The 19,683-nt window shown below is 40.7% G+C and overlaps 1 protein-coding gene across 1 annotated transcript in view; it reads right to left on the reverse strand.

Annotated features, from left to right (window-relative positions):
* The window catches only part of LOC121878798 (mucin-5AC-like), a 57,963-nt gene that overhangs the window by 31,597 nt on the left and 6,683 nt on the right, over nucleotides 1-19,683 (reverse strand). Inside the window, exons 3-6 of the mRNA XM_042385221.1 lie at nucleotides 19,476-19,580; nucleotides 12,521-12,668; nucleotides 11,338-11,432; nucleotides 10,543-10,588 (exon numbers count right to left, since the gene is read on the reverse strand). Of these exons, the coding sequence (XP_042241155.1) occupies nucleotides 10,543-10,588; nucleotides 11,338-11,432; nucleotides 12,521-12,617 (238 nt within the window). The 5' untranslated portion in view covers nucleotides 12,618-12,668; nucleotides 19,476-19,580. The remainder of the gene's footprint in view (nucleotides 1-10,542; nucleotides 10,589-11,337; nucleotides 11,433-12,520; nucleotides 12,669-19,475; nucleotides 19,581-19,683) is intronic.

Genomic DNA, 19,683 nt, shown 5'->3' on the forward strand with positions numbered 1-19,683 from the left:
CCTTACATAACCTAACTTAACCTTAACCTTGGTGGTAGGGAGTAGGTAGCTATCAAACAGGGAGGTACTACCGCCTGCAAAAATATTGGAAGCATAATGTGTTGTCTAATGGTAGACCCTGCCGCCATCACGAAAATTTACCAAGTCCCAGGTTGCTGATCTGACTTTCTGTCACATTTACACACAATTGCAGGGTCTCAATTGTTTCTCTTACATGACAACACATACATATATTGTTTTTCATTATTTATTTATTTTTTTTTAAATTGTTGTATTTCTTTATAATTCTTTATTATTATTATTATTATTATTATTATTATTATTATTATTATTATTATTATTATTATTATTATTATTATTATTATTATTATTATTATTATTATTATTATTATTATTATTATTATTATTATTATTATTATTATTATTATTATTATTATTATTATTATTATTATTATTATTATTATTATTATTATTATTATAATAGTTTCCCCCAGGCCTGATGTGGGTCGGTGACCTGTGCCAGGTGAGCTAATCTCCGTAAAAAAAAAAAACCTAACCAAACCTTTACTTAACCTAAACTTTACCAAACCTAACCTTACTTAACATAACCTAGCCTAACCTAACCTAACCTTCACTGAACCTAACTTTAACATGCCTTGCCTAACCTAACCTAATCTAAATTTACCTTACATAACCTTACCTTACCTTACCTAACCTAACCTAACCTAACCTAACCTAACCTAACCTAACCTAACCCTTACATTACATAACCTAACCTTACTTAACCTAACCTTACCTAACCTAACCATAATTTACCTTACCTTACCTTACCTTACCTTACCTTACCTTACCTTACCTTACCTAACCTAACCTAACCCTTACATTACATAACCTAACCTAACCTTACTTAACCTAACCTTACCTAACCTAACCTAACCTAACCTTAATTTACCTTACCTTACCTCACGCTTACATAACCTAACCTAGCCTAGCCTAACCTAACTTAACCTAACCTAACCTAACCTTTTCTTTTTTATAATCCATTCACAGAGATAATCAAAGGTTATAATACACAATAGTGGCATCCTAAGTTACCTTTATATATCATCAGCAGATTTATAGATATGTTGGAGAAATGATTATAAAAGTTTGTTATCTCTGCAAATGTATTTTTTTAAATATAGATATTGAAATTTTTCTTGATAACTTAATTGTTTGTCATGTGTGTTACAGCTTTCTTAGGTTAGGTTAGGTTAGGCTAGGTAAGGTTAGGTTAGGTTAGGTTAAGACACTAATTTTGCAAAAAAATAAAATTACTATTAAATGCATCGGATAAAAAACCTCTGAACATAATTATTTTTCTAAGTAAAAATATTGCTCTACCACTGTTAATTTTTACCCCATTTTTTTAATAGGTTTGATAAACTTAGATTGTGTTAGGTATTATTTAACTCTGAGTCATGGGTACTTCCTGGATACTTGGCAGACTAGCTTGTTATAACTTGGTCCTAGCAAAGGCGAAGTCTAGGTAAAAATGTTTACATGACCTCGTATTTAGCTTTCATCACTGACGGACATCTACATCTATACCACATTAATAAGGTCTATCTGCAAGTTTACGCAGTCATAAAAAAAATATTTGAACCATAAATGTGGACAATAAAAATCTTCTATTTTGGTACAAATTACTTGAAAAGTTGCAAGAAGACATAAGATGCGTCTGTAGTGGACGTCTCCCCTACAAACTGCGTAGCAGCCCACCACCTGCTATCACATTCCAACGTGCCGTTGCCTAGCAACGAAACTATTCACCGGCGACTTCTCGGGTTTTCCCAACATGACTCATGGCGGCTGCTGCTGGGTATATAAGCTCTGTCTCTCCATTGAGATTCATTCTGACCATTCTTCTTGAACAAGCAACACCACCTCCTCCGCCGCTGCCTGGCAGCCCTTCGCTTCTCCTCGCCTGCCTGGCGGTCCTCGCTCCCGCCAGCGAGCATGTCCTTCTCTGAGCTTCCTCACCAACCAACTTTCATTCTGCCCATTTTCCTGAACAAGCAACACCTCCTCCAGCAAGCTCCTAGCTGTTAACATTTATTCAACCAGGAGGCTAGCAACAGGCAACATCTTCTCTAACGAAGCTCCTGCACATCTACCTCCTTCAACACGCTACTCACAGAACGTCTCTACCAAGCAGCCCCTCACCACACAGCACCTCCAGCACCAGACTGTCTATCATATAACTATATTATACAAGAAAACCACATTAGAGTTTCCTTCCATCCTGAGTGCTAGACGACATTTATAATATCTCGATACCCCTACACGTCTCTTCCATTCTGCGACAAATGTAAACACATTCAAGCCTCTTCTTCTCGTAAAAAAAAATAACTTTATTCCCTCCCACCCACCATGGAGCCCAACAAGGGGCGGTCAATGCCATAAATAAGACCCTGGTGACCCCAGGGGTAGCGGGGAAGCATACGCGGGTATCCAAGACGGCACCTCCTGGACCATAGGCTTGCTAGGTCCCCTGATGCCCACTTGACCCTAGCCACACTGTGACCAACCGATTGACTTGATCGGGCCCAACCAAATCACCCACTTAGCTGGAATAGGGGGCCCAGCAGGTGTGTTGCTAGCGGCAGGGTATGGCTTCGCTCAACCTCCAGGACTCCCGTCTCCCAGCATTATGGGACACCACACACGGCAAACACATGGTAGAGTATTCCAGCCCTGGTGGTCTAGGCTGGGAATGATGCTGCCGGTCTGCTCTGAAAAATGGCAGCAGGATTGGAGCGATTTTGTCTGGACCCTCCCCAGTGACCTACCCAGTATGGGAAACAATTTCCCTCCCTCTGGTACTGCTCACCGGAACATCGGTTTCGCAAATCCACCCACAGCATCAAGACGGCTCTCACTGAGTGGATACTGTAGTGAGAATGTTTTCTTGTAAAAAGAGCTGAAACTTTTTAAATAATTTTTCCACTTGGGAATATAGGGCTCCTGCCAATGTAAAATTATACTATACATTTTAGCATCATGAATCCCAAAATAAGTTTTTGAAAATAAATAATTTTCGTGCAATCTATGAATGAACCGCGAGAATTATCCCGTGAGAACTTTTCTGCAGTAACGTAAGAAAAATAAGACTACCACATGGCTCAGTGATCAACAAGAAGATAACATGTACTATATTGCTGTCACTCGGAATAGAGTATGACGATCATCCAGCTATGATACAATGAAATGAGTTACTGTATCAAAGATGTCAACTTCGTTGGTGAGCTCTGAGGTGACATGAGAGGCCGATACAGGCTCGGCAGAGCTATCCACAGATATTGCACATGTCGGGGGCTACATGTAGTGCGTTATTCCAATGCCGGTACTTATATGCCTCGGTATGCAGTCGGGCTAACTTGAAAGTATTGACACCTTCTCGTGTGGTGGTCCTTCAAGCGTTACGGTGTGGAGTGATCGTCTCCCAGGTGAAGGGGTCGATTTGCCATTCTTTCAGGTTTGTCTTAAGACTATCCTTATACATTTTCCGTAGTCAGCTAGCGTTACATTTACCATTCGTTAGGGGACTGTAAAGTAGCTGCTTTGGCAGTCTACTGTCGTCCATGCGGGTAACAGGGCCAGTCTAGTGCAGTTGTTCATGGATAATGGTAGCCTCGATGCTCCTACAGGTGATGTCAGCGAGAATACTGGTATTTGTTCTCTCGTCTTCCCAGCGAACTAGTAGAATGGAACATAGACTATGTTGGTGAAAGTTTTCAGGAGCCTTGAGGTGCCTCCTGTATGTGATCCATGTCTCGCTGCCATATAACAGGGTGTGGGGAGGACCACTGCTCAATACACGTGCAACTTTGTACATATTTTCAGCTTCCTACAGCTGAAGACACGGGTACAGAGTCTGTCAAAGGTTTGCGATGCGCATCTGATCCGATGCTGAATCTTTTCATCGATGTCCGCAGTGATGGGCAGGTGGGAGCAGAGATACTGAAAGTGGGTAACATTACAGAAAGTAGTACCATAAAGCTGGATGGATGGTGGAGGTGTGTCTGAACCTAGGGCAGGCTGAAAGAGAATCTGGGTCTTACATACATTCACCTCAAGGCGGAAGTGTTCATACCCAACAATGTAGATGTTCAGGATCTCCTGTAGGTCGTGCTCAGTGTAAGCGCCAAGGGTTAGGTATCTGCCTACTGAAGTTCAGTGATGGAATCGGCCAATATCTTTGTTCCTGCTTGGAGTCGTCTTTTGTTGAAATGCCCCCTTCATCCGGCACTGGATGTCCACCCTGCTGGCTAAATTGTCAAAAGCACGATTAAGGAAGGTAGCCAAGAAAATGGAAGAGAGAGTTGGTGCTAGTACACATCCTTGTTTTACCCCTGTTTGCATGGGAAAGAACTCAGACTGGGTACCATTGTGTAGTACACTGCCGTTCATACCATCATGGAGTTACCCCACAATAGCGATGAATTTAGGTGGGCAGCCAAAGTGCCTGAGGGTCCACCAGAGGGCTTCCTTGTTGACCCAGCCGAAGGCTTTAATAAGGTCAATGAAGGCCATGTACAAGTAAAGACGCTGTTTTCTGCACTTTTCCTGTATCTGGCAGGCAGCAAAAATCATGTCAGTGGTACCACATGATGGTCTAAACCCACATTGAAATTCTGGATTCTGGGAGGAGGTTTTCCGCCTCAAGAAGAAGTCTGTTTAGGAGGACTTGGGAGATAATTCTGCAGCTACGGAGAGTACTGAGATCCCGCAGTAGTTACCACAGTCTAACCGGTCTCCCTTGTCCCATATATTTTCCAGGAATGAGTGGAGACGGCTGGGAAGCAGAGGTCCTCCTGCGTTTTCACCTCGACTGGGATTCCAACACGCCCTGTGAATGTTATTTTTCATCTGCTTGAGAGCAGTAGTTACCTCATTCGGGATGTTGGATAGCAGAGGTGGTTCAGCTCAGGATGCTGAGGGACCTGCTGGGTAGTCAGGACATCCAAATCCATGTTTCAGTTGAGTAGTGATTACTAGTGCTCTTTCCAATGCTGACGGATGCTACTTTGACTTTAATTAGGGAGTTACCGTTGGATGAGTGGAGGGGGTGACACTATGAGTAATTGGCAATATAATGTTTTAGTGGAGTTGAAAATTTACACACCTTGTGTTGATCAGCAATTTTTTGCATTTCACACGCTATATTTTTCCCACCATTCGTTCATCAGTTTGCAAAGTTCACACTGGGCCACAGCCTTCTTCTCGGAGAAGGTATCAGCTTTGGTCTGAGACAGAGGGTTGTTCTGCCAGCCAGTGATACAGCACGTTTACTACTGACAAGTACAGTAAAACCTCGATAAATCGGACTTCAATATATAAAAATTCGCTTTTTTCGGACTCTGAGATGCTCTGGTCACCAGAAATACTATTAAAAAATATTTTAAGAAATGTGGAAGATTAAATTTAAAAAATCTTATGAAATGAACAACACTTACTGAATACTGTACAGTAGTCTAATTAGATTTGCTATAGGCCTACTAAGAACTAAGACACTGGGGCTGATCAGGTGTTGCTGCATTCGTCTTGTTTATTTATTTATTGATTCAGTATTATATTCTCATATGATTGGCCTCTTATGGTTTATGGTTCATCATGATTAATATAACATCTTCAGTAATAGAGAAAAAATACAATACTGCATGTAATTTGTAATATGACTTGAAAATAAAAAGATAAGCTGTATCACAAGGTTATTTACGCAAGATGTGTTCAAGTGAGAGCTTTCAGCAGACCAGCTTACAACAGGGGTCACTATAACACACTGTATAGCATTTGATATGAAGAAACCTTCTTAAGAATGTTATTCACTACTTTTGAGTGTTAAATGATGACTCGGTTTGGCTACTTGTAGACTTACTCAAATGATTAATAAATAAACCAGGGTATAGACAGATACATAATATTTTACATTACAATATTACTTATTAAGTGATGATAAATACACTACAATAGTATTTATTAAGTGGTGATAAATACACAACTGTACTGTACCAATTTACTAAGTGTTGAAGACAGACAATGTGGTAAGCCGATCAGCTGTTTGCTCTTTGTAAGCAAATGAGTATGGAATGACTCATGTTCAGTGTGGGATTCTTTTTTCAGGAATTTTAGGAAAATATTTTGTCAACCTGGCACCAAATGATCCTAAATTACAGTGATATCTCCGGTAGCCAGAACAATTGGTGCAGAGCATGTCCGGGGATCAGAGAATTCCGGCTAACCAGACGACTTTCTCGAACCCGGAAAAATTCCTTATCCCCAGAATATTTTCCGGTTACTGGGAAAAGTTTCCGAGTGTCTAAGCTAGATATCTTGCACACACGGACACTAGCTTACTTCCCTAGAATGTTTTTGGGTGCTAGGATGTTTTCATTGAGTCTAAACTACAGGAATCCGTAAATGCAGTTCTAATTAAGTTAGAAACTCCATTTCTTCGCTATAATAATCCAGAATAGTTTATCTAAAAGTTTGATAAAACAAATATATTTGAAAATTAAAAAGCTATATTATATGGCCGTGAATGAAACTGTGTTACAGCAATGACTGGTATTTTGAACTCCCATGGAGCTGTGGGGAATTAGGGGGTCTCGTGTACTTGACCTGACGCAATGTCAGGTGGAGGCAGGGTGTGGGATTAGTGGTCTCATATTACTGACCTTCTGATGGAATGTCAGGTCACCCTTTCTTGGGTGGGGGATTAGTGGGTCTCATGACTGAAGATGTCTTGAATAAACACAAAACCTACAATATTTTTTAGAAAGATTGTGATAAGTATAAGTAAAAAACGACATGAGAAAGTAGAAAGGTGTAGGTAATTAGAGAGATAGAGTAGAACTGAGTGTTGCTAAGCACACCTCAACTGCTGATATTTAACTCGAAGTTAGACACACACGCAAATTTGTCACACAATAAGACCCTCACTCCTTATGTCAATGGTGTTGGAGTGGGTGTGGGGAGGGTGTGGTGAGGGTGTGATGTTGGGGTGTGTGTGGCTGATTTTTGGTGTGTTTGTTTATGTGTGTGTGTGTGGGGGTGATGGTGTGTACCGACCTGACCTAGCTCAGTCCCGAACTGACCTAGCTCAGTACCGACCTGACCTAGTTCAGTACCAACTTGACCTAGCTTGGAGAAGGACGTGCCGCTAAGTGCTCGTGTTAGTGACCATAGGAAATGGCCGCTGTGGATCGTTGTGTTGTGGGGGAAGAGGGACGGTGTGTGAGGAAAGACGACCCCGTGGCCACTCTTTTAAGTCAGCTGGAGCAGTTGAGGAGAGAGATAGACATTTTAAAGGGGGAGAACGAAGCCTAGCAGGACATCTGCAGAGGAGGGTCAGGAGGAGCAGGGGTGGAGAGTGGTTGTCTCCAAGGGGATTAGAGTCAGACTCAGTAAAGCTGACCAGGGTGTGGAGTGAAGTAACCCCTACCAAATGTTGGAGGAAACTAGCGAGGAAGAGAAGACGCAGGATGGTGTGGTGCCAGGAGAGAAAAGGGCAGTTATTCAAACCCTACCCAGTGATAAGGTCGTGGTAGTTCTGGACAGCCAGGTGAGTTTCTTAGATAGGGTTTTTTGTGCAAGAGATAGGAACCGTAGGGTTAGGGTGTGTTTTCCTGGGGCTGGGATAGGGATAGGGCAGTCCCATCACCCAACCCCTATTGCTCATATATCCATCCAACCTATGTTTGAAGCTATCCAGCATATTCGAGTTAATGATGATATTTGGTAACTTGTTCCACTCGTCCACTACTCTATTTCCAAACCAATGTTTACCTATTTCGCGCCTAAATCTAATTTTGTCTAATTTAAAACCATTGTTATGAGTTCGCTCCTGGTTGGATAGTTTGAGTTCCTTTGCAATGTAATGTTCAGCCCTGACTTCCATTTATACACCTCTATTATATCGGCCCTCACTCTACATATTTCGAGGGAGTGCAAATTAAGATGCTTTAAACTGTCTCTGTACTCAAGGTTCCAAATGCCTGGGATTACTCTTGTCATTCTCCTCTGAATTCTTTCCAAGGATTCTACATCCATTTTGTAATACGGTGACCAGAATTAAACTGCGTAATCCAAGTGAGGTCTCACAAGCGCAAGATATAGTTTTAGGATGACCTCACTTGTCTTGTAACTAACACTCCTTTGTATGAACCCAGGGACTTTATTAGCCTTGTTTCGAGTAAATATACGTTGTTTACTTGGCTTAAGAATCCTACTTATCCTTACTCCTAAATCTTCTCGCAGTAGAATTTCTCAATAAGGACAAAGTGGGGCCTTTAAAGTCAGAGAGAGGGGAAGTGATCAATGATAGTGAGAAAATAAGCAGAGCATTAAACAACTACTTCTTATCAGTTTTCACAGAAGAAAGTCAAGAGAAAATGCCAGACGTGGAACTGATGTTTAGGGGAAATGAAGAAGAGAGATTAAAGAATATCACTATCAGAAAAGAGGATGTTCTTAAGCAGGTAAATTAATTAAGAAGACAAAATCCCCAGGGCCGGATGAAATTTCTCTCGAGTTTTGAAAGAGTGTAAGGAATAGATTAGCGGTCCCCTCGTAAATTTATTTACAAAATCATTAGACACTGGAGTTGTGCCAGACTTGTGGAAACAGGCAATTGTAGTACCCATAATCAAAAAAGGAGACAGAGCATCAGCGTCAAATTACCGGCCGATTAGTTGCCGTCAGTAGTGGGGAAATTTCTTGAATTAATTATAGCAAATAGTTCCGATCGCATTTAGAGAAAACAAAATTAATCTACGACTCTCAATATGGGTTTACAAAGGGAAAATCTTGTCTAACAAATCTAGTGACTTTTTAGGAAAGTCTTCGAAGTAGTAGATGATGACGAAAATTACGATGTTATTTACTTAGACTTTAGCAAAGCATTTGACAGAGTACCGCATCAGAGGCTTCTGAGAAAAGTTAAGGCTCATGGTATCGAGGAGAAAGTTTTAAATTGGATAAAATCATGGCTCACCGATAGAACACAGAGAGTAAGCGTAGATGGTGTTAAATCTGAGTAGGGCTGTGGAACCAGTGGGATTCCCCAGGGGTCAGTACTGGCCCCACTCTTGTTCATAATCTACATAAGCGATCTAGATACTGGGATCACCAGTGACATAAGCAAGTTTGCGTTAATGTTCGAATTAAGGCAAACAGAGTATTAGGTATTATATATAGACGCGTGTGTAATAAGGGTGCGGAAGTCATATTGCAAATATATCTTGCACTAGTCAGGTCGCACTTCGATTATTCTGTTCAGTTCTGCTGCCCTTATTATAGAATGGATATCAATTTACTGGAGTCGGTGTAGCAAAGAATGACGAAAATAATTCCGGGTCTTAGAAACCTCCCTTATCAAGATAGATTAAAGACACTAAACTTGCATTCCCTAGAAAGACGAAGAGTGCGGGGACATATGATTGAAGTATTTAAGTGGGTGAAAGGAATCGATAAAGGAGATATATTGAGAAAGTTCTTAAAATATCCGAGCAGGATAGGACTCGGAGCAACGGATTTAAGTTGGATAAGTTTGGATTCAGAAGGTAGATAGCATGGAACTGTTTCACAAATAGGGTGGTAGACGAGTGGAACAAGCTTAGCAACTTTGTAGTAAATGCTAGAATGCTGGAAAGTTTTAAAAGGAAGCTAGATAGATTCATGGATGATAGAGAGTGGTAGTAATTCTCGACAGGAGCTGCCATGCACAGGCCAATCGGCCTTTTGCAGACTCCTTATTTTCTTATGGTCTTATGTTCTTTTGTGTAATGTTTGGCTGAAGAGTGTTGGAGATGAACCTTTTTAGGGGTGAGGGGTGGAGGGTCGTTCGGTCACTTCCTCCCTCCCCCCTTCCTCACTCAAGTGTGTCTAATTGTGATAGGGAGATGAATTTGATACCATAATGATGTTTAGTAAATTCTATACTAAACGTTTCCAATAAGCTATCCTTAAAAAAAATATTTATATATGATAGTGATGAGAATTCCATTCGATTATAAAAAAACGCAAGAAATGTTGTACCGGAGTCAGTAAAATCAGTTCTAATTTTGTTAGACACCATTTTTTTTATCAAAATAATCCTGGATACTTTATCTAAAAGTTTGGTTAAATAAATATATTTAATGAAACAAAAGTTCTATATAATACAGGCGTGAGCAGAACAGAACTTTTACAGTGGGTATTTTCACCACTGATCGGCTTGTTAGTCGCTTGGACGATCGCCACGTCTCTGTTACACACTTCACTTAATCATGTCTTATCACTTGCGATGAAGGTTGGGTAGGAGATGATTGGGTCACGTTACTAGCCTCACTTAAAATGTATTGCCATATGTTTCATTCATCAGAGAGAATTGTTTAATGAAGAAGAAAGTTTGTAGGTAAAAAAAAAGAACGTTTTGATCTCATCCTAAACGTTTGAAGCAACTCTTACTGTATCCTTAATGAATTACATTAAACAACCATAACAACATTATGAACTTACGTGTTGGAGTTCCTTCACATCCACAGAAGAACCGCACTTCATAGTCCTGCCAAAAACATAATTAGATTCAGTTTAGAATTGTTTGTAGTGATAGCCCACCTAACTTTGGCTAGTTCAACATTTATATTACTATGTAATAATATTCTAGTGTAGAAGTATAAACATTTTGGAAAAAAAACATTATTCCTAATTAAAGAGTACTGTACCATTATATATATATATATATATATATATATATATATATATATATATATATATATATATATATATATATATATATATATATATATATATATATATATATATATATTAAACTTTTATTTGGTTTTTATTTACTGATTTGGCAATACAGTATTTTTTGCTGTAACTTATTTATTGGAAATATTTTTATTTATTCCTCACATTTACTGGTACTGTATTAATTAATTTAAGAAAACTATGGCTTCAGGAGGAAAATACACACAAAGGTTTTTGCTGCACATTCCCTGCTAAAATGGACGATTTTTTCTCTTATGTGGCGGTGCATCTTATATGCTGTAAAATATGGTAATCCCTATTTGTATCATTAGGTCTAAGGTATACAGATGTTCACTATCCAATACTTACAACAGTGTTCCAACAAAAAGGAATCTCTTTTCAATAATTCTTTTTTAAATATTCAGATATCTTCTCTTTTATGTCTACATGTATATCATAATATCTAAACTCTCCTTGTTCAAATGTGATGAACTCTGTATTGTATCTAAACACAAATTACAAGGGTCTTTACTCGTTTCCTTTCCGTAAAATCCTTACCAAGCATCCTGAGGGATTTTTTGAGTGGAGACATTCTAAACCTTTCTGGGTGTTACACATGAACACCTGCTCTGCTGCCTCTGGTGACTCATGGCCTGAAGGAGAAATATCATAAAAGAAAATACAAGCTGATACACTTACATTTAGTGATATGGAGTGATTATCAAAATACCTTATCACTTGGATTCTTGAATGCAATAATATTATTTGTTATTTTTTTATGAAAATATGAGATATTTGTCAAAGAGTAATTACAGAAAAAATCTTGGAAACAATGAGTACAGTATACAATAGGGGGCATATCCAGGCCCACAGTCACTCGCTCTCTGTCAACTGAATCCAAACAGTTGAATGTAAACCAGCAGAGATTTTTTTTTTCTGGTAACAGTGTGCATAGTGGTAAGGGGTGATGGGGGCCTGAGGGTGAGGAGGATAGAGGTGCAGGAGGCAGTAAGTTGTGAGCTGTATTTGTCATGTACTGCTTAATGAAGCATATTATGCATGGATTGATGATGAAAGGGATGAATATGATTTAGGAATATAGATTAGAATGGTAAGTGCACAGACTCAGATCATGACAAAGCAGAGGTGTTAAATAAATTCTTTTTCCCAGTGTTCAAAAGAGAGGAAGCAAACAACCTCCCTGCATTTGAGGAAAACTGGTTTGACAAAGAACTAACACACTTGTGTCAAACTACAAGATACAGTATACCATATAAATTACAACTTTTACTATTTATGTTTGATACAAACCCACCAGAGAAAATAATGTACTCAAATTTATGTATAAAAAAGAGTTTTGTTATCTGAATTTATCCATCGTAAATGCTTTTGTGCAGATAGCCATCACAGAGCTTGCGTATGTGAGCTCTGCAGTCTGCACGTGTTGAAATATATTTATTAGAGAATTTCCAATTTGATAATTCAACACTGTATCTCTTACTGTACTTCATCTATACACAGATTTCTGGATACCCCTTAAACTATAATAAAAAATAGTGAATACACACTCCATAGTAAACATTGTAAATATTTTAGAATTAATTCTGGAATTTAAATTCAAAGGAGTGAATTTGATCAACAATTGAGTGTCAGTGAATAGTTCTCCATATGTCATGTTGCTCTGGATGTGGAAATGGTATAGGTAAGACAGATAATTCGTGTAGTTCAGTAAAGTACTCACTTCCTTTGACCCGACACTCAATATTCTCTGGCTGGGAGCACATTTCAGGATACTTGTTGCGATAATGATCCAGAAGTTCCCACTCATTACCATTCATGGGGGCTGACTCACTCAGCCACGAACTCCACTTATTACACTCAAATGATGGCTAATGGAAAAAAAAACTATGCATATAAATGTAATCTACATCATGCAGCAATAAAAAGAACAAAATATACATTGGTTTCTGTGAATAAAAAAATAAACAAATCAATAAGACACAAATGAGTTTCTTAAGGAACATCACCTGAAACAAGAAAAGATAGAATCAAGAGACATAATTGTGACATAAAAACAGAATATTTTGACACGATGAACATCTTAGGCTGGTGCACAACAGTAAATAAAATCTAAACAAAATTTTTAAACATAATAAAATTGTGGTAAAGTCTACCCTCTACAGCCCGACATCCAGAGTCTGTATACAGGTACAGTCTGACCTTGCATATTCGTGTTAATTGGTATTCCACCGAGCCCGAATTTGTGGAATAAGCATTAAAAACAGGAAAACTTGTTAATCATTTACTGAAAATCTAAATCTAATTACAAGATAAACCTTTGTTTCAAACTTACACACTATTGCCATATTTATTGGGCAGTTGTTTAACACTTATTCCGATATATAAACGATGTGGTTCAGAGTAAAACGATTTAGTGAGCACAAGGTTAGCATAATTTCAACAAATTTCAAAAGACTTATGTCAAAAATGAAAGAAAAAAAAATATATGCTAAACTATAAAATTGATACACATCATATCATAAAACTTAAGAGCACATATTTTATGTACAAAAATAGCTTCTTCCACACTCAAACCATCATCTTGGTGATGTGACACAGTTCAGGCAGGCAGCCACCCAGCTGACTTAGAGATGTGTGGCTGCTGCCACGCTGCGCTGTGTGTGTAGGCTATGACATCACATTGGGGGAGGGAGTCAGCTAGGGTCCCGACGCAGTTACAGCCCCACTGCTTCAACAAATATGTGCACTTCAGACATACACACCCATGCTCTTCATTTTTCTTATTTTATAGTTTTGTAATTTCTTTATTTCTAAGCCACATTAGAGTATTGCAATGATTTTATTTATATTTTTTCTCACATGAACAAGCGATAAACACGGTTATTGGAGAGTGCTCAAGAAAATGCAAAATTTGAGCAAAACAGACTTCTGAGACACGAAATTGCTAGGCGAGGTCAGACTGTACGTTGTCCCCACTTAAACAAAGTTCGCGCAACACGAAACTCACATTAACACGAGGAACATAATTAGACAAATGGTTTATGGAATACATTCTTAAATTTGTCTGTTTATGACACTAAGACTCTCGTTTCAAAATTAACTTCCAAAATCTAAACTAATTATCCATCAGGTTTTCACAAAACAGTTTTTCCTTTCCCTTTAATATCTCCATCAAAATTGGATGCAATATGCTAGTAGTTCAGTGAAAAAAATATTGGTTTTCAATTAAATGCGAATTTAAAAAGTTTTAGAAGTTACTGTATTTTGGTGTGTGTTGGGGGAAGGAAAAGAGAAAAGATGGGGAAAGGAGAGAGAGAGGATTGATTGATTGGATAAAATATCTGGCGTCGCAGACAGTGGCTATTTGACCCTCCAAAATTAAAATCATAAGTTAAAACTATGATACGTATGAATAAAATAAAAGCTTAGTAAGTTTATATATCAAAATCACAAGCAGTCAAGTACCCCAATGGAAGTTAAAATTTTAAAAAGTTCACCATCAGGTGCTGAACTTCTCCCCCCTGAGCACCTTTGAGATAGAGAAGGAGCCGTCCCCCTGCTGGCACTAGACCAAAAAATGGTTTCTTAAGTCAACATGAGTGGGACACTACCAGTAAGTGTCACACATTAAGTGGAACCTGGCAGTTATCACAGTAGGGATGTGGTCCTCTAGCCACAAGGAAACACTTGGCGAGGTGAGTGGCCAACACGGAGACGGGTAAGGGCAGTCTTATAGCGATGGGGCATCCAAGGATATTCTCACAGAGAAATCTTCCTTGTAATCTCCTGAAACTTGTTGAGAACGGATAAACTGTTCCAATGAAGCTTCCAAGAGGCCCAGATGGTCGACCTAACCGCAGGGAAGAAATACAAAGGAGCATGACACGAGGAAGAAAACATGGACACCTCATCAGCCCTCTCATTACCTCATACAGAGATATGGGCAGGAACCCAACATAAATACACATTATGGTCCTACCGACATAGAACTACTAGCCAGTTAAAAATATCTATATATACTCGAGGGTTGATGCGACTGAAAATTTCAGAGGAGTCAGTGCTGCTCTGGAGTCACTAAAAACAATAAAACTAACAACATTATGGGTGCTAATTTCTTCAAGGGCTAGGCATATAGCAGAGAGCTCCATAGTAAAAATGGATGCAAAGGCGGGAAGTCTTTCATTGTGGCTAAAATGAGAAGACATGGCTCCAAATCTTATGCACCGAGCCACCATGAATACATCCTGACCATCACCTCATTGACATCAGCCTTGCTCTCCAGGAAGTATTGACAGAAGTACACCTCCAGTAGGTCCCATGGGGTCACAGTCGGCACCTTCACTGCTGTGACCAGGAGTTGGGAAGTGACAAGCTGTCAACCAGCTCCGGACACAATAGGCAAACGATCGGAGAAGGCGTGAGCAATGGGTAAATCTAGGGTCTACGGACCTATCAGATATGACCTCCTATATTGGTGATCTAGGGAAACATTGTACTCGGTACCAGCAGCAGGCAAGAAGGGAATGCCAATGCATATCCAGTGGTGGTACGTCAGCATCCGCCAGAAGACTGGGTAATGGGGAGGATCTAAAGGCCCTCGTGGCCAAATGGATGCCAGTGTAATTAATTGCATCGATGGTCTTTAGCCTGGCTGGTTTGGCTAAAGAGCACAGCTCGCATGCATAACCCAGCTTTGACCCCACAATAGCATGGTAATGGCCTGGACGAAAATTCTTGATACAGTCATGGTGGAGGGTGTAAAGTCCACTCCCACCCTTACTGGACAGCGGGTAAGAGTTTGAAGCGGATACAATCAGCCCCAGACACCAGCGAGGAAGACAGTTAGAGCCACTCACGTCAGGTGTGCGAAGGCTGACTGGGAAGTGATCACTCCCACGTAGATCATCCCAGATCTCCTACAAAAAAATCCATGCCTGCTGCTGGACAGCACAAGAGAGGTCTATGGCAGTAGGTTCTTGTCTGCATGTGGAAATGGATTGGGGCACCGGTGTTCATGATATGGAAATCCAGATCCTGTACCACAGGATTGGTCACGCTGTCTTCCCAAAATCTACTCCTTCCATTCAGATCCCCCAGAATTAAGAATGGAAGAGGAAGCTCACCAATTAGGTCAGTTAAATCTGTCTTGGTCACTGATGTGCCAGGAGGGAGGCAGAGTGAACAGAGTACACCCTTCTTAGATGGAGGCGAACAGCCACTGCCTGCAGGGGGGAACAAAGCTGTATACAGTTGTGGTAACTGAAACATTTATGGAGGTGGAGACAAAGATGGCACTTCCTCCATGATGACCACCATTTTCTATTCGGTCAGAATACTCGTATATGGCTTGATAACCATGAGGAGGAGGGTGCTGGCCTTTATTATCCATCACTTCCTGCAAACACATATACTAGTGAGATACGAGAGAGCAAAATGATACGAGGCTCCCAATTAGCTTTTAGCCATTGTATGTTCCATTGGATCAGTGAAAATTATTTCTGTTAACTTCCGGCAAGACCAGACGCTAGGGGCTTTCCAGAGGAAGTCTTTGACTTTGATTGGGGGAACTGACTTGGAGGTAGAGGAATGACTATGTTTACCTGAAGTATTCAGCAATCCAGTGGGCGATGATGATGCCACAGGTTTGTTGGTATTCAGAGATACCCGCCCAGACTTCTCAAAATTCTGTAGACCCTTAGAATCAAGGTCCCACAGTTGACTGGCTCCTGCTGTTGCTGGTATTTTGGCAGGACCCTTAGTAGAGCTATCCAACTTTGAATCAGCTGGTGACTCTGAGGAGGGGGTGTTGACATGAGCCAACGCCCTATTATCCCTCGAGGATCCCTTGATGATATGTGGGCTGAACCCTTGGAGGGGTGTCCCCCTCCAAAGATTCTTCACTATGATTTCTTTTGTTACCCAGGCATTCTTCCTTTTGAGAGCTAAGTGGTGAAGAAGTGAACTTCTGAGATACAATTACCAAGGTGAGGACAGTACACTAACTACTGACATGAAGCACTTAAGCGTAGTAGAATTAGAGTACAAGATATTTTTAGGTTTGATGTTTTTGATGTGGAGGTATTTTGTGGATGAATGATTACTTGTATTCTGCCTCTGGTTATTGGAGGTTGCCCGAGACACTATATTGGCAAATGTAGAGCCAGTGTAAAAAGTGGCCGAGACTCTCTCTTTTGCCGCTGTAAAGGAAATTCGCTCCTTAGCCCCTAGGGTCAGCACTTCCTTTTGAAAGAGGAAGGTTTTGCAAGATTTATATGTTGATACATGTCCCTCTCCACATTTAATACAAGATGGAAGGTCTGTACACTCTTCATCCTTATGAGCATCAAGCCCACATGAGGCACACACAGATAGTAGATCTTGTTTGTGGATATATGTTCAAACTTTTGGCAATAAAAAATCTTCTTGGCATAGGCATGTACAGCCTAATCTTCAGTGTATACCAAGCTGCCATTAGGGTCTCAGGGAGATTTAATTGGTTCAATGTGATGGTCAGAGACAGTGTAGGTGTTAAAATTCCATTGACCTTTTTCTCGATTCTCTCCACAAGCTCCTGCTGTAAGATTTCCTCCAAGTATTGGAGAAGCCGAGTACAATACACCACACCTTGGGTCTGGTTCATACTGCTGTGAGGGGAAACAATACACTGGAGCTCCAGCAATACATTTAAGAGTCTTAAGTTTATTACTCACATCTGCTTGGGGTACAACTTTTGGTGCACACCCACATATTTTTACAATATCTCGGTATGTTTAAAAAATATTCTGGTTTTCTCGATCAATCTCCCTTGAAGATAAGACTAAATATATCTCATATGAGTCTGGTTCAAAGACACCAGGGGGAGTCCGTCTCATGACAGCAGTCTGTCAAGATGTCCCCAATGCTGGCAAGAATGTCGGTCATTACTAGCCACAAAAGGCTCCAGAATGGCCACTAAAGAAGGAGTTCCAGGAGATTAGTCCATTAACGAGCCACCCGGAGTTTGTGGGAATGGATACCATAAAACAATCACCAAGCCTTCACTTTCCCACCCCACCCACCGAAGCACCAAGGAGCCCAATGAAAGGGGGGGGGGGGAGGCCACACAATGGCCCAAGGGGTAGTGGGGCTACCACGAAGTCTGGTGCCTGCGGGACAAAATAGGGTGTCGACTTTGTGGTGCCTCCTTGACTCTTGCCAAATGATTGGCTCGGACGTCAGACACATTGGCCAGCCGATTGACTTGACCAGACTGCAAGTCAAGCCTCCCATCTAACCAGAATAAGGAAACAAAGAGGCGCGTTGCGAGCCGCAGGGTGCAGTGTGCAGAATCACAACCTCCAGAATTCCTGTCTTCCAGCCTACAGCAAACACCTGGGAAAGCTACTCTCCAGTCCGGGGAGGTTGAGCTGGAGGAAAGTCCCACTAGCCAGCCTTCAACAAAACCAATTAGTCTCCTCCCTCCCCAATGACCCTTCCAGTATGAGAAGCCCTTTCCTCCATGGAGAAAGGGAGGACCAGTCCCCCCTCTACATGGTAGTTCCACGAGAGAGAGAGAGAGAGAGAGAGAGAGAGAGATGGGATGGGAGACAAATAGATGAGGGGGAGAGAGAGGAGGGGAAAGATAGGAGGCGGAGAGAGATAGGGGAAAAGAGAGGAAAATACGGGGGAAAATACGAGGGGAAAGATACGAGGGGAAAGATACGAGGGGAAGATACGAGGGGTAAGATACGAGGGGAAAGAGAGGAGGGAAGGGAAAAGTGAGGAGGAGGAGGAGGAGGGAGGAGGGAGGAGAGAGGGGAGGAGAGGGAGGAGAGAGAGAGGAGAGAGAAAGGAGGGGGAGGAGAGAGAGGATGGGGAGGAGAGAGAGGAGGAGTGAGGGGAGAGAGGAGGGGTGACAAATAATATTAGAGAAATTTGGGAAATGTAATAGGTGCTTTCCATTAAACCGGAAAAGCACAATGCCTAAGCAGATTTGAGGAGCTCCATACCATAATCTGCCAAGTGCCAAAGTAAAAAATGGAGGAAAATGCTCAGATAGGAAGGTGTGACATACAATAGTCTATTTAGAGGACCCTCACCCACATTTACAGTCTCGTTCTAGATTCTTCGAACACTGCTGGAGACAGCTGGCAACTCAAGGCCGTTTGCTTACTATAGTACGTCGTAAAAATTAGGAATAAATGTAAAGTGATCGGTGAGTGGTTACTTAGTTCCCCGTTGCTTAATTAATGGTTAGGCTTTGTTGTTTCATATTATATTATACTCCATACTATAGTAAACAAACGGTCTTGAGTTGCCAGCTGTCTCCAGCAGTGTTCGAAGAATCTTGAACGAGACTGTACATGTTCCCAATTGGCTCTCTGACCTACCCAGGGGACAGAGGAGAGGTTGGGGAATACATAACACATCTCAGTGATATATAGCTATTAGTAGGTTATGGACCGGAGCTCCTCATTTATGAAGAATGAAAAGAAGAGAAATAAAGTACAGTATATATGCCTGCTCACCCTACTCTATACACTGTAAAGCAGCTCCATCTTGTGCTGAATGAACAGTGCTCACATACTGTGCAAAGTTTTACAAATAATTACATTCACCTAGTTCATATATTTTTTGGTTGGACTATTAAATTATTTTTTCCAGGCATTCCTTTGTTGAGGGAGACGGTTACTTACTGTGATAGTTGTAGTTGTGGTGGCACAAGCAGAGGAGTCACACACCAAGTTGTTATTATCACACTGGCACACTTCACACTCTGATACTTTGAAAACTTGGCCAGGCTGAACATGTAAAATAGTTAGCATTAGAGATATAAGAACCAGCTAAAAGGATATACTTGCATGTTAAAATTTTGGAGTAATGAGGGAAAACCATGATCAAACT

Source organism: Homarus americanus, unplaced genomic scaffold (assembly GCF_018991925.1).
Source record: "Homarus americanus isolate GMGI-L3 unplaced genomic scaffold, GMGI_Hamer_2.0 scaffold40995, whole genome shotgun sequence".
NCBI classification, from domain to species: Eukaryota; Metazoa; Arthropoda; class Malacostraca; order Decapoda; family Nephropidae; genus Homarus; species Homarus americanus.